Here is a 16330-nt window from a genome sequence, read left to right as displayed (position 1 = left end):
AGGGGAGAGAAGCAGCGTGAGAGCTGGCAGCAAATGGAGTTCTGGAAACCAGAGGAGAGGCTTCGTTGCTCTGGAGGCTTTGACGTAAAGGAATTTATAGACTGAGGCCAAAGGCCAATGTAGCCAAGTCACCCTATAAGGCTTAAAGTTCTGAGTAGGAAAGGAGAGGAACGGGTAGACAATGGAATACTAAGCAGCTATCAAAAAATGAAATCTTACCATTTGCAATGACATGGATTGAACTAGAGGGTATTATGCTGAGTGAAATAAGTCATTCAGAGAAAGGCAATTACCATACAATCCCACTGATATGAGGAATTCGAGAAACAAAACAGAGGACATAGGACAAGGGAGGGAAAAATGAAACAAGATGAAACCAGAGAGGGAGACAAACCATAAGAGACTCTTGATCTCAGGAAACAAACTGAGGGTTGCTGGAGCGGAGGAGAGTGGGAAGGATGTGGTGGCTGCGTGATGGACACTGGGGAGGGTATGTGCTATGGTGAGTGCTACAATTTGTGTAAGAATGATGAATCACAGACCTGTACCCTTGAAACAAATAATACGTTATATGTTAATAATAAAAAAGAGTACATTTATCATAATGATAAATATAAACAAATGTATACGTAATAAAAAATTAAAAACAAAATACAGTACCATACAACATGAATGAATTTTTTCAATCATATTTTTTCCTATTTTTCTAAATTTCCTCAGGATATAATGGATTGTAGAAAGCCAAAAATATAGACAATGTATTGTGGAGTTCATAATTTATGTAGAAATAAAACATGAGTACAGTAACACAAACACTGGGAGAGGGGAAATGGAAGAAGCCTGTTGTCAGGATTTCATACTGTTTGTTGGAGTGGAATAATGCAACTTAAAACAAACTGTGGTGAGTTAAAGACATGGACCACAAATGCCAAGGCAACCTCTAAAATGACACAGCTAAGGCCCAGCTAATAAACTAAGAAGTAGAATCAAGTCATAAAATATTCAATCCAAAGAAATCAGAGAAGAAAAAGAGGAGCTTTGCAGTTCTGCTATTTTCAAATAGAGGACAAAGGACAGAGGACAAGGTGGCAAGGCCTGCCTGGAGGAGCCAGCCCCTGCTTTTGGGGGGTCTCAGCTCTTCATGGCAGAGCCCACACTGAAGTCACCACCTTCCCCAGCTCCTGAGACATCCACACTGGGCAAGTACCTCCATATGGTGTACACACACACACACACACACACACACACACACTGGGCAAGTACCTCCATATGGTGTACACACACACACACACACACACACACACACACACACACACTGCATCTAAATCAGGTCCCTGGCTCTCCCACTGTCACCCAAGTATCCTTTTCTGTCTTTGAGTGACCCTGAGTGCCTATGTAATCCCCAGATTGCAAGAGCCTCTTCCCTTCTCAGGAGCCTCAGGTCATCCCTGGGTGCCCCTGGGACGGAGCCTGACCTGAACCCTGTCTTGTTCTCTCTAAGCCTCTAATGGCTCAACTCTAAAATGAAGGAAATCCCTCAGCAGTTGTGACTTCTCTCTCAGAAGTACCAAGAGCCATAGAAATGAAAATGTTAGTACACTGTCACCTCCACCCAGCCTCTCTTCCGGGCGTCCCTTGGGAGTTCTGGGTTTCTCTTTGTCTCTTCCTTGGCATCCTTGGACATGTCTGCCCACTGGGAACCTCCTCAGGCTCCTCCCTTAGAGCCACAGGTCTACTTACCCATCCCTTCTCCTCAGCCTTACAGATCAGCACTTTTCAGAGGTGAAAACAAAACCACAGCAACCTGCACCCAGACAGAAGACCACTACAGGTTTCCACGGTGAGGTTGGGGGGTGAGAGGATAGGAGATTGATGGGGATTTAGAGGCAGGAAAACCTGAAATTTGACTTGAACTCCACCTATTATCATCAACAACCCAGGTTCATATCCTAGCCTAATCATTTAGTGCCTGAGACTTAAAGAAAACTAGTTATTGTCTCTCAACCTCAGTGTCATCTATTGACAGGGTTAATAAATAGTATTCATCCCTCTGTTGCTGTGAGTGTTAAAGAAATACTACATGGAAAACCCTCGGAATCATGTCTGGCATGTAGTAAGTGCTCAGTAAATAAATTAATATCACTGCTGAGACTAAGAAAGCTTGGAGCCTGTCCAGGGCTGCCTCCGTCGGGGGGTGTGAGGGGGAAAGTGCGATGTGGATGGAAGAGTCTGAGGTCTGGCTCTTTTTGTTAGGTGAGATTAAACAAATCACTTGGGATCTTGAAGCCTTGATGGGTTTCATTTTTCATTCATTCATTCATTCTACTCAACTTCCAAGGGCTGTTCCAAGTTGCAGATAAGAATCTTTATTAACATCCCTTTGCACATTCACTTATTCCTTCCACACAACACTTACTGAGCACATATTCAGTCATGGGCTCAGGGCTGGGCAACTGGGGGGGAAAAAAAAAAACGGAAAAGAAAAAAAAAAAGACATGGTCTCCCTCCTGACACTTGTCAGTCCAGCAGGGAGCTCTGTCAGCAAGCCAGCAATCTTGGCACAATTAAAGACATGTCTGGGAGCTTTGCTTTAAATGTGAGGAGAAAGGGACTGCCTGGATGGCTCAGTCAGTTAAGCATCTACCTTCAGCTCCAGTGATATTCCCAGGATTTTCTGCCCCTCTTATCCCCATGCTTATGCTCTCTCTCTCTCTCTCAAATAAATAAATAGATAAAATCTTTTTTAAAAATAGAAAATAGGAACACCTGGGTGGCTCAGTGGGTTAAAGCCTCTGCCTTCAGCTCAGGGTCCTGGGATTGAGCCCTGCATCGGGCTCTCTGCTCAGCAGGGAACCTGCTTCCCTTCCTCTCTCTCTCTGCCTGCCTCTCTGCCTACTTGTGATCTCAGTCTGTCAAATAAATAAACAAAAATCTTTAAAATATATATATAAAATAAAGGTGAGGAGAAAGATGGAAAGCTTGAGAGTCATATAAAGTTAAGGTAAGGCTTATTTTCTCTAGAAAGAGACAAACTTTTTCATATACTAAGGGAAAAGGGGGAGAAGTAGAAGATGTCCTGAGGACAAAAGAGAGAAGAGACATCTGTCCCTGGGAACTGAAGGAAGAGAGAAGAACAGTTGCCAGTTTGTGAGGACAGGGAGGAGTTCTGCCTGTGGATTTGACTTTTCCCAGTGGAGGAGGTGCACCTCTCTTTGTAGAGAACACACGGCTCTGGAATCTTCATCTACCCATCCCTCTCCTTTCCTAGTCAGAACATTAAGCCTTGTAGGATGACTTGGCTGCATTGGCCTTTGGCCTCAGTCTGTAAATTCCTATACATCAAAGCCTCCAGAGCAACGAAGCCTCTCCTTTGGTTTCCAGAACTCCATTTGCTGCCGGCTCTCACACTGCTTCTCTCCCCTCTTTTTCTCAGGCTGCTCACTGTCACCTGCATTTTAGGATTTTGTCTCATGCCCTTTATAAAATTGCTAATCCTCACATAGTCATCTCCAGCCTTAATCCCTCATCACACTCCATCGTATTTTTGACTGGGCATGTTGATGGGGCATCTCTTCATCTATGAGTCCTCACCACATCCAAATGCAATTAATTAGTTGTACCTACTAGCACCCCAGCCCTGTTGCTCCTTTCTCAGGTTTTAGGAGCGTCAATGCAGTCATCCTAGCTAACAACAACCGACAAAACCCCTCGAAATTACTGTTGGTTCTTCTGTCTCTCCCCACTTCCAACTGGCTCTTAAGTTTGATTGATGTGACTCTCAAAACAGCTCTTCAATTTCTCTCAAGACTTTCACCAGCCAGTTAACTGATCTACTCAATTCTCAGTCTTCTTCACACTTTCTGTCCTACCTTGAGGCAGAAATTTCTTTCTGCCTCAAGGTGAAAAAGCATTCCTTTCTTGAGTGCTTTAGCATCAAGAAGCTCCTTGAGTATTTACCTGAGTGATCCTAAAATGCAAAAGAGGAGAGCAAATTATAGTTCACGTGACAGGCACAAACCGACCTTGTTCAAGTTAAGTGGGGGCACCTGGGTGGATCAGTTAGTTAAGTGTCTAACTCTTGATTTTGGCTCAGGTCATGATCTCAGGGTCATGAAATCGAGTCCAGTGTCAGGTTCCATGCTGGGTGTGGTGCCTACTTAAGATTCTCTCACCCTCTCCTTCTCTCTGCCCCCCACCAACACTCATGCACACTCCCTCTCTCTCTCTCTAAAGGAGGAAGGGGAGGGGAAGGGGGAGGAGGAGGATGAAAGAAAGGAAGGAACGAATGAAGGAAATAAATAAATAAATAAATAAATAGGCTTTCTTCCATTGACCATTTTGTTCTAAGAGTCTCTGATCCCCACTCCAGGGGCCAACCCCAGGGCCAAAGCTAATGGGTGAGGATGGAAATACCAGCACCTTCAACACCTCCTACACCAACTTCTTCCTGATAGGCTTCCCTGGATTGCAAGAGTGGCGGCCCCTCCTGTTCCTGTCCCTTACCTTCCTTTATGTGACCATCATCTCTGCCAATGCACTGGTCATCCACACAGTGGTGGCCCAGCAGAGCCTGCATCAACCTATGTACCTACTCATTGCCCTGCTCCTGGCTGTCAATGTTTGTGCTGCCACTGCCGTGATGCCCAAAATGCTGAAGGGCTTTGTGCATTATGCTAACCCCATATCATTGCATGGCTGCCTGGCTCAGATGTTCTTTATCTACTTCACTCTCCTTCTGGACTACAACCTCCTGCTGGCCATGGCCCTAGACCGCTACATAGCCATCTGTCACCCACTCCGCTATACTGACCTAATGACCTCCAAACTGCTGGGTGTGCTGGCCATTCTTGCCCTGACACGGAGCCTAGGAGTGGCAGTGCCTTTGGTGGTGCTAACGTCACAAGCTCGATTCTGCCGGACAATGGTGATTCCCCACTTCACTTGTGAGTATATTGCACTGCTGAGCATAGCTTGTGGAGACTTGACTTTCAACAGTAAGTTGGGACTGGCCATGAGGCTGGTCACCGTGACCTTTGATCTAGCCCTGCTAGGGGCCTCCTACACCCGTATCATTTATGCTGCCTTCCGGATCTCTTCTGGAGGAGCCCGAGCCAAGGCCTTGCACACATGTGGCTCCCACTTACTGGTCATCCTCACTATCTACCTCTCCGGTCTCTCCACCTCCATTGTCTTCCGAGTAGCCAAGACTGTGTCTCAGGATGTCCAGAACCTGCTCAGTGCCATCTACTTGCTGCTCCCAGGAGCCTTGAATCCTGTCATTTATGGGGGGAGGACCAGGGAGATCCGGCAACATGTCGAAAAGATGTTCTATAGCAAGAAATCAGCCCAGGAAGTTAGGGGCAAGCCAGAGAGAATGCAAAACATGATAGTGGAGGGGAAATAGCCAGGGTGAGAGGACTTTATAAACTGGGGAAATCGGGGCTGTGACCTCTGGGAATAAGAAGCAGGCTTTACTGAGGGATAGGCTGAAATCATGAGGAGCTTATGGGCTCAAGAGCAGGTCCACTGTTGGCCAACTATTGATTTTGAATTCTTAGAATGCTTTTTCTATTTCCATTCAATAATAAAATTACTTATACCTATCTATTTTTTATTATTTTATTTATTATTTGAGAGAGAGAGAGAGAGCATGAGTGGGGGCAAAGCGAGAGAAAGAAGCACACCTCCCAGCTGAGTGGGGAGCCCAATGGAGGGCTCAATTCCAGGACTCTAAGATCATGACCTGAGCAGAAGGCAGATGCTTAACCAACTGAACCACCCAGTGCCCCTGCCATTCTTTTTTTATTTAAAAAAAGTATTTATTTTATTTGAGAGAGAAGGAGAGGGGCGCCTGGATGGCTCAGTGGGTTAAGCTGCTGCCTTCGGCTCAGGTCATGATCCCAGAGTCCTGGGATCGAGTCCTACGTTGAGAGGGAGCCTGCTTCCCTCTCTCTCTCTCTGCCTGCTTCTCTGTCTACTTGTGATTTCTCTCTGTCAAATAAATAAATAAAATCTTAAAAAAAAAAAAAAAAAAAAAGAGAGAGAGAGAGGAGGAGAGAAAGCAGGGAGGGATAGGCAGAGGGAGAGGGAAAGAATCTCAAGCAGACTCCATGCTAAGCCCAGAGCCCAAAGTGGAGCTCTTTCTCATGACCCTGAGATTATTACTTGGGCTAAAATCAAGTCAGATGCTTAACCAAGCCACACAAGTGCCACATTACCTATTTATCTTTCTGTTTAGTTTTTTTTGTCCTGTTCTCCCTGAGAAAGCCCCAATTGATATCTGGATGTATAGAGCCCCACTGGAAGTTGTACAAAGCAAGTCAGACAGACCACAACCCACTCTGAACATTCAGCCTGGAATAAATAAACAGGCCAAGCCCTTCCCTGGGGCCCAGCCTCTCCCAAATACAGCCTACACCCAGTCTGACCAAATATACAGATCAGCCTTGCGGTTTCCAGTCTAACCCAAGCACACTGGTTGGGTTCTAGAGTCTTATCAGTCTCAATCTTTCCTCTTGTTCCAGGCCTGATATCCCCAATCTGACACAGGCACATAGGTCAGGCCTACCCCAAGTATCCAACTAGCCCACACAAACAGGTCAGGTCCTGCCCAGGATCAGTTAGTCTGACAGACACCCAGACCAGGTCTTCTGGGGCCCAGTCTGACCCAAAGACCAAACCAGACGGATAGGGTACTTAAGTCTGACCCAAACCCATAGGTTAGGCCACTCTTCTCATGACAGCCACTGTAAGCTACCTAAAAGTGAACTCCCTACTTAAAGGACTTCCACAATAGTCAATGGAATAGAATGCCCTTCAGGGATTTCCCAAAAAGGGGCTATGGTGCCTGCATACTGTGCGGAGCCATGTGTAAACCATGCCCGAGTCTTCTCTCCTTCTGTTTACTGATCATAGGGAACTCCCCATTAGGCCACAGGTGAAGGTTGGGAGAGGTAGAGTGGGAGTGAGGACCACAGGCATTTGGGCCACTTCTTCAGTAACTTACATGTACTTCGTAAGCCAAGTCTTGTACATACCACTTCAATGTGCATACCACTCAATGATGGAATGCTGCTGTGCATGCCCAGCTTTATGGCTTAGTGGGTCCAACACCAACCAGTTCATGATGGGCAGCTCAGGTTGCTTAGTGGCCCATGGTGAGGCATTTAATCTCTACTAAGGCTAAATAGCAAGCCAAAAGATGTTTCTCAAAAAGTGAGTAGTTATCAACAGAGAAGGGTAGGACTTTGCTCCGAAATCCTAAAAGTTTGCTAGAGGCTCCAAACAGCATCCTTATCTGCCACTGCCACTTCAACACCGCAGACCTGCTGGAGCATATGGCCCAGGGGGTAGAGCAGCTCATGTGGCAGCTTAGGCCTGCTGCAGAGCCTTCTCTTTTTCCAAGCCCCACTCAAAACTAGTAGCTTTTCAGGTCATTTGGTAAAGAGGCCAGACTAGCACACCCAAATGAGGAATGTGATGCCATGCTGCCTCCAAAATCCAAAGAAGCCCACTAGTCACTGTGTCTGTCCTTTGGTTGTAAGAGGAGCCAGATGCAACAATCTCTCTTTCACCATAGAAGGAACATCTCAACATATCTCAAAAAAAAAATCACTTATAGAAGGCCCCTGAGTTTTTGTCAGATTTATTCCCCACCCTCTGACACACAAACATTTTATCAATAAGTCTAGAGTAGTTGCTACTTTTTAGGTCCAATCAGCAGATCATCAATGTACTGGAGCAGTGTCATATATTGTAGAAAAGGTGACCAAGATAAACTAAATTATAACATAGGGCCAGAGAGCTGATATACCCTTGATGTGGAACATATACATGATCACCCAGAACCTTGCCTCCTAAAGTATTTTATTGGGAGTAACCCAGTGGTGGTATTTTGAGTGTCTCTATTACCACATCGCCCTATAAACTATCAGTACTTTTACTACTAGAAATAGTCATGTGGCTTTAAATATAATCAGATTAGAGAACAAATTCCAGAAACTGTAGAACAAATTCAGAAGACTCATCCTGAGGATTCTATTCCTCTAGAAACACTTTTGATACCAAAATCTGTATCAGTCAGGGTTCTCACTTTCTAGAGAAACAAAACCAATGAGAGAATGGGCGGTGGGTTGGTAAAGGTGGTTAGGCAGGAGAGAGAGAAGGAGGGGGAGAGGGTGAGAGAAATTTTAATTGTCACACATAACTGTGGAATTAGCAAGTCTGAAGTTGTCACAGCAGGCTAACATGCAGAAGACCTAGAGAAGAAATGATATTGTAGCTCAAGTCCAAAGGCCGCCTGAAAGCAGAAGTCCTTCTTTCTTAGAAGACCTCAATCTTTCTTCTCTAAAGGTCTTCAACTGGTTGGATGAGGAGACTCACATTATGGAGGGTAACCTGATTTACTCCAAGTCTACCAATTTAAATGTTAATTTCATCTTTAAAAAAAAATAATCTTCACAGCAGTTCCTAGGCTAGTGTTTGACAAAATACCTGTATACCACGGCCTAGCCAGTTGGCACATAAAATTTACCATCACAGATCCCTAGGCTCAAAGCAAGCCTAGTCACATGCAGAAAAAGTACCCCAGCACAGAGTCAATCTGCACAGGGAGCTCCTGAAACTCAAGGAAATCTGTCAAAACATTAACTTAATATGCACTAAAGGTATGGAGACTACAGTCATCACATGTACTAGGGAATAGTCTCTGCCAAAGTAGTTTGGAAAAGTATCAAACAGAATATTCCAGTAACAATAAAAAAAATCACAGGCATTACAAAGAAACAGGAAAATATAGCTCATTCAAAGGAACAAGAAAAATTGGCAGAAAACATCCATGAGGAAGCCCAGCCAGCAGACTTACTATACAAAGGTATTAAAACAACTGTCTTGGGAGAGGCAAGATAGCGGAGCAATAGTAGATTGAAATGACGTCAGATACCAGGAGTTCAGCTAGATAGGTATCATACCATTCCAACCACCTAAAAACTCAACAGGAAATAGAAGCTTAACCCACTGAGCCACCCAGGTGCCCCAAAACTTACCAAATTTAATGAAAGATGTGAATCTACTTATCCAAGCAGCTCAACAAATATCAAGGAGGATAAACTCAGAGATCCACACCAAGATACATTAAAATCAAACTGTCAAAAACCATTAGGATGGCTATTATCAAAACAAAACAAAACAAAACAAAAAACTAGCAAGTGTCGACAAGAATGTGGAGTAATTGGACTCTCATCCTCTACAGGTAGGAATGTACTATGGTGCAATGCCGACAGAGAAGTTTGGCAGTTCCTCAAAAAGTTAAACTAAATATTATATTATGATTATATATGTATAATTATAATATATTCCCACAATTCCACTTCTAGGTATATACCCACCAAAACTGAAAACAGTAATTGAAACAGATACTTGTGCATCAATGTTCATAGCAGCATTATTCACAATAGCCAAAAGGTGAGAATAACCCCTAATGTCTAATAACGTATGAATGGGGAGACAAAATGTAATATATACACACAATGGAGTATTACTCAGCTTTTAAGAGGAATTAAATTCTGCTACATGCTACATGGATGAACCTTGAAAACATGCTAAGTGAAGTAAGCCAGACATAAAAGGTCACGTATCGTAGTATCCCATTTATATGAGGTACCTGGAATAAGTAAATTCAAAGATAGAAAGTAGGACAGAGTTTATCAGGGATTGAGAGAAGAGAATGAAGATGTTGTTTAGAGTTTCTGTGCAGGATGATAAAAAAATTTCTGGAAATAGGTAGTGGTGATGCCACTAAACTTCATGCCACTAAACTGTATGCTTTAAAGTGGGTAAAAATGGTAACATTTATGTTATGTATATTTACCACAATAAAAAGAGGAAATAGGCATATGTTAAAATCAGAATTCTACACAGCATCTATGTAATTTTTCTTAAAATTTCTTCTCTGAACTCTCAAAGCACAGAAAACGTTTTTTTTCACATTTGACTTTTGTATGAAAATAAATGACAAATTTGGTCTCACACAATCACTTAGAAATGTTTATTTCAGAATGACCTATAGGAACTTATCCAGATAAAGGTCCTGACAGCACTTCTCACAGGTTATGACTCAGTTTTGCTTCTCTGGACCCACCAGTCAAAGCAGCAAAACTGTGTCTCCTTTCAAAAACTGAGGTCACCAGAAAAAGGGTGCCAGGTGGGCAATGAAACCCTACTCAACACTTCCTATTTGCAAGGTGACTTCTTTTGCACTCCTAAAACTTCTACTTTGATTCCAGAGATAACAATTTTTAAAAATTAATACTTTCACTCTATATAGAAACAGTACTTTAAATTGACTGACCCTTTTGCTGCAGTAAGGTCCAGCAAAGGCTTAGTATTTCAAGCAAACCTACTACACCTATCTATGCTCAAGAAGTAGTTTGGCTATGAGGAAGTGCTGGTCTCCTCCAAGCCTTTCCTCAGGACCCACACATCAGACACTCCTCTCTATTCTCCAGAGAGCACACCATGGCTGCTGTGTTCCTCTCCTTCTCTTCTTCTTCTTTTGTTGCCTTCTCCTTATCTTTCAGCTTCTCCTTATTTAGAGTGAACTGGATTGGATTTGCTGCTGGTCGTGTCCTTAAGTAATACATCCCAGTCTTCAAACCCTACAAAGGAAGCAAATACAGCTATTAGAAATTTTAAGAACACTAGGCATTCAAGACCAATGTTTAAAACACACTTCCATAAATCAAATCAGATTGTTTTCTAAACCTGAAATTCTAACTCCTTTAGGAAGCCTTCTTAAAAATACTGAAGAGGTAGAAAGAGTCAGACAGTATACTGTGTTCCTTTTGCCACTAAAAACGCTTATCTCTTTGGAAGTGTCAAATATTTTTGTTCTCTAATCTTTTCTTGTATTTAGGTGTATGACTTCCAAGTTCGCCTAAAACAACATGTCTACTTTATAACTATTTATGGAGATAGACTGTATCTCTGTAAAGAACAGATGATGACTACTTCAAGGGTCAGGATCATCTTCTATTCAGTAAACCCAAAGACATAGTGTGTGGTCAATAAATATCTCTTAAATTTAAAAAACAAACTGTACATCTGTATAAATACCCAGAAGATTACCAGGTACTAAGGATAGAATCCAGAATCACAGGACTTTACCGCCGGCAATGAGAAGCTAAGTAACTGGCCTTTATACCGTAAATAGTTAAAGTGGGGAAACAAAGGATGTTTCTGAATAGGGGCTGGCACACGTAAAGTTTTATTTCAGAAATGGTAGCAGTGCACAAGACAGCCTAGATCAGATACTAGAAGCAGGGAGATCAGTTAAAAAGCTTAAGAATAATGGCAGTGGAACAGGAAGAAAGATACTCAAGAAACAGTATAAAGGAACAACCACCACAACTTGGTGAGTGATTCTATGGAGAATAAGGAGAGGATTGTAGGTAACTCCAAGGTTTCAAAACTGAGAGTGAAATAATCCTAAAAGAAACAAGAAAATCCAAAGTGTGATCTGGTACAAAAACCATGACTTGGTTTTAACATACTGGATTTGAAATGAAAAAACGGCTAGGTGGCAGTATTTAATAGGTAGCTAGAATATAAAACTGTTCCAATTTCAAAATATCCCAAGATGGCAACAAGTCCTCCTTGAGTTCCTCCACGAACCTGCTTCCAGCCATAGAAGTGCATACTAGTGAGTTTGCCGTAGTTAGGCTCAGCGATGTGGATGTTCAAAGACTGGCTTTGATCAATGAAAGCACCTCTTTCAGCTGCCATCTTAAGAACGGTTTTCTGTGAAATTTCCCACACAGTCTTATAAAGTTGCTTCAGGTCATCAGGAATTTCTGGTATGCTCTGAAGAAGGAAAAACAAATGTTTACTGCAGCCTGGCTGAAGAAATCAGGATAATTAACATAATTAATGACACAAGGGTCTGGCCTTAGTTCTACTTCTGCCAGATCTGACCGTACCATTTAGCATCATACAATATGATCCTTATCAGTTTTCCTAAGGCTCTTAACCTTTGGCTTAGAATGTCCAACAAAACTCCATTTAACCAACAAAGTATCCGGCTAGTGGTAATGATTATAAGATCCATTTCTATTTGGATCATAGCCAAACATTCATTATTCTAGAGGTACTTAATAATAAAAAGAGCTAAGCAGCAATAAATGACCCTTGAATTTTGTAGAAAACAAAAGTAGTCAGGGATGTAACTCACATGTAGACAATCAAAGGAAGCAATGAAATAAACCCTTTCTGGAGTCGATAGAAATAATGTTTTCTTAGGTCTAGGGTTAATCTGCTATAGATTAGCTGATTAGCTAATGCTACAATTTCTGCCACAAATAGAGAAATGTTACAGAAATCCTTATCTGTGTTACCAGGGAAACAAATGTTTAAACAGAGCCCTCCATCTACAAATAAATACTTCTTGATTCTTGGCTGCAAATATTTTATTGTTAAATACTATCTGTGGCTCTGATTTTTGGACTTTGAGTCCTTGGTCTCCACCGAAGACTTCTTAATTAAGTTTGACTCTCTAATTTCACACTTTATATCAGTGGTCCGAAAATTTCGATGCATTTTGGAATGACCTAGGGAGTCTTTAAAAAATACTAATGCCTGTCTTCCATTTCCAGACATTCTAATTTAATTGTTATGGGGTGCAGCCTAAGCTTCAGAATTTTAAAAGCTCCCCAGTTGATTCTAATGTTCAGAGAAATTGGAAACTACTGCCTTATATTATTGCACAAACAAGAGGGTAAAGTCTAGCTATATAAAGATGTATGTATATAAGCCTACCACAACAATGCAGGTGAACACAAGCCCATATGACCACAGTGAATGACTTTTCTCTCTACTGAATGGGGTAAGTGAGAAGGTACCAATGTCCAACTCAGATTCTAAAGAGCACACTTGATTTTCATACTGTACCTGGATAGAACCATTGCATGCGATAATCTGATTTTTCATCTCTTCATTCCATAAGCCCCGCTCAGTAAGATCCTTCAATAAGTGAGGATTTACAATCTGAACAGAAAATCAAAAAAGATGTCAAGGAATAATAAGAACAATAGGGCCTAAACAGGGTCACAGTCCTTGAGCTTATAATAAATAAGATCACTGAAGAAGTATTTAACATTAAATTAGTTGGTAAAGTCTATCTTTTACAAGATTGAGAGGCCCATCCTACCAAACAAAAGTTATGTTCCTTTAAAATCTTAATCTGTGATTCAAGAAATATAGTATTTGCCAAAGTGAAAAGAAATAGCATTGCCTAATGGGTAAATCTGTGTAGATTACTTCTTCCCCCTCCCCCCAAGTAAGGAGAAAATAATACTTAAGAAGAAACATTAGAAATGTATCCACTCCAAACCTTACAGAAATTTATTTCAGGAGATCAGGAAATTCACAAATAAAAAATCTTTTAAATTAGTGATTCTCAACCCTAGTTGCCCATTAGAATTACCTGGAAACCTTAAAAAAACACTGGTCCTACCCACCAGGAATTCTAATTTGTAAACCAGGTTGAGAACTACTGTCATGGTTCCATATACTTCTTGCTTTTATATACATCTTGAGTTTCACTGTATACATCTTGAGTATCATCAACTTAAGCATCTGAGGTCATAGTATACATCATTATGATTACAGAATGGTTAAATATCGTGTGAATTCTAGTATCAACAAGTTACTTTCCTACCCACCTATCAACACTTTCCTACCTAACGATCATTCATTCTTTCAACAGATATTTATTAAATGTCTATTATTAAATAACATAGAAAAATATTGGATATGAAAGGGACTTATTTTATCAAAGCTCTGCCCCCATACAAAGCAAAAGGGACATACTAAATATGAGTTGGCATTTACTCCCAACATCAGGTTTTTGCAAGATTTCCTGTAGGTCTATTTGTGATCTTCTCACCTGAAATTCTCCTGACAAAACTCTGCGAGTATAGATGTTGCTGGTGTAAGGTTCGATGGACTCATTATTTCCCAGAATCTGAGCAGTTGAAGCAGTAGGCATCGGGGCAATAAGTAAACTGTTTCTTATACCATACCTAAAGAAAAGGAGATTGTTAGGTGCTGGTACTAAAGCTACAATCTGCCCGGAAGGGAGCTACTTCATGTCACTGCAGTAAATGCAGATGGAGTGAGTAACATCATACATGCATTAGACTTACATAATGACTTTTGAATTTGACCCCTATAGAGATGCATCTCACAGTATGGGTGCTATAGCTCACCCCTCTTCTGAACACCTGACTCCTAAACAAAATTAGCACAATTTTACTGCTGAAGTTTCTTATCAGGCCATGACTTATTAGTACTTCATACACTAGCTTGCCTAAGGAAATAATCGAATGGCTGTTGAAGAGTCCCCACCTGTATCAGGGTACATTCATTCAACCCTCACTCTTTTCTACGTGCCCTATGATCACTGTGCTAAGCCCTTTCAGGAAACATAATGATGTGAAAGTGGTCAGAATCCAACATCTATCACCAAAATTCTCCACAGGGAAAGATTATGCTCAAAGTATATTCCTGACTTCCTCTATTTCCTCTTCGCTCACAAGTTCCTAGAGGAAGGTTAACATCTTCTGCCTCTATTCACTGCCAAAGAGAGTGCTTAAGGAAGAATATGCCATCTGAACATGCAGAAATCTTCAAGCTGCCCTTAGCTCATCCTTCAAAGCTCAGCCTAAGAGATGACTACTAGAACATCTTTCCTGACCAGGCAGACAATACTAAATACAACTCTAAGTATTTCTTCCGCAAACATTTTCTATGATCTGTACACCTTTATGTATACTTTATGTGTGCTACATGTTTCACTTTAAGTCTTAAGTTTCTCAAACACCAAGATTTTGTCTTTCCTATATTCTATACCTCTGGATTTATCCAGTACTTAGCGTAAAGCTTCATGTCCTAATGGAATCTGTACTACTGGGATCTTAATCTCACTTTGCCACTCCTAGTTTTGAGGAATCAAGCAAATCACCAGTGAATTTCATGTCTTACTTCCTCAGTAAAGTGGACAGTGATTTTTCCAGTCCAAAGAGAGGAAAACATTTTGAAAAGTCATATATATACATATATGTATATATATGACATACCAAACTATGTAATTGTCTGTAATCATTAAAAACATTAGGTAAATCTTCAAGTACTAAGAGGAAGACATCGAAAATAAATCACAAAGTCTTAGAAAATATCAAATTTGATCATATTTTTGTAACAAAACTGTGTGCATCTGCAAATGTACTGAAAAAAGGTCTAGAAAAATACACACCATTAACAATGGCTATCTCTGGGAAAAGGAGTAAGTTGGTTTGTATTTGTTTTGTGGAACAAGTGGTTGGCAGGAGAGGAATAAAGAAGGGCTTTCACCTTCCATTTTATTTCTGTACTTGAACTTTGTTATTCATGTATTAATTTTGAAATTTTAAAAAGTTCTATATAGAAAAATATCCATAGTATTTTGAAAATAAAATAAGATAAAATACATGTCCATTTTTGTAGAAGTTGAATTTGCATATAAATGTACACAGGCACACACATTTAGAAGAAAGTCTGAAAGATGAAAGACAAAAAGATACAAACAGATTTTTAGGAGGTGGTATTGGGATAATTTCATTTTATTCCCTTTCCCACATACATTTTCCTAAATTTTCTAACAAGTATTATTAAGTAATAAAACAATTTTAAGGCAAATAGATATTTTTTAAAGAGTATTTTTAAAGCTACTGCTTCCTTCCGTAAACATTAAACACTCTGCATATTCATTAATAATCCAGAGACAACAGGCTCATGAAGAAAGTGAAAACAACTTGTTTTATTATTCACTAAGCAAAACATCCTACCCGCCCTTAAATCCTTTTTATTTTTATTAGTTTGAAAGGCCTTAAAAACCTCAAGTTTTACATTTTTCTTTCACAATTTAACACATTACCCTCCAAAAGCTCTTCCAAATCCCTAACTTACTCCTGTGACAACCAATTCAGCAAAAGCCATTTAGATGCCCAAGGTAGTTAAGCAATAAATAAAAGTGAAAAACATCTAAAAAGCAAGCACACTCGGAAATATGAAGTTTAATGAGATAAAGAACTGCTTAATCTGGGTAGTTACGCCCCTAAAACAAGACTAACTAGTAACACCTACCATTTATTAAGATTCATTGTACCAAGCTATTAATATATATATATATATTCATATATTATCTTACAAAGTATTTTTACAAAAATAATTCTGTAGATAGGTCATTTTTGCCCCATTTAAAAGAGGAAAAATGAGTTTCAGAAGTTAAAATAACATA

General features: G+C 40.6%; 2 protein-coding genes across 2 annotated transcripts in view; one reads left to right on the top strand and one right to left on the bottom strand.

Moving 5' to 3' along the window:
* Window positions 1-4393: 4393 nt before the first annotated feature.
* Window positions 4394-5404, top strand: LOC131820802 (olfactory receptor 52E8-like). Its single transcript, XM_059156562.1, has one exon. The coding sequence runs from the start codon at window positions 4394-4396 to the stop codon at window positions 5402-5404; it is 1011 nt and encodes a 336-aa protein (XP_059012545.1).
* Window positions 5405-10030: 4626 nt separating this feature from the next.
* Window positions 10031-16330, bottom strand: part of RRM1 (ribonucleotide reductase catalytic subunit M1) — a 36750-nt gene continuing 30450 nt past the window's right edge. The window contains exons 16-19 of the mRNA XM_059134207.1: window positions 13940-14075; window positions 12943-13038; window positions 11671-11859; window positions 10031-10655 (exon numbers count right to left, since the gene is read on the bottom strand). Coding sequence (XP_058990190.1) covers window positions 10467-10655; window positions 11671-11859; window positions 12943-13038; window positions 13940-14075 — 610 coding nt within the window. The 3' untranslated portion in view covers window positions 10031-10466. The remainder of the gene's footprint in view (window positions 10656-11670; window positions 11860-12942; window positions 13039-13939; window positions 14076-16330) is intronic.

This window comes from Mustela lutreola, chromosome 1 (assembly GCF_030435805.1).
Source record: "Mustela lutreola isolate mMusLut2 chromosome 1, mMusLut2.pri, whole genome shotgun sequence".
NCBI classification, from domain to species: domain Eukaryota; kingdom Metazoa; phylum Chordata; class Mammalia; order Carnivora; family Mustelidae; genus Mustela; species Mustela lutreola.
This window is presented reverse-complemented; position numbering and strand designations above follow the sequence as displayed.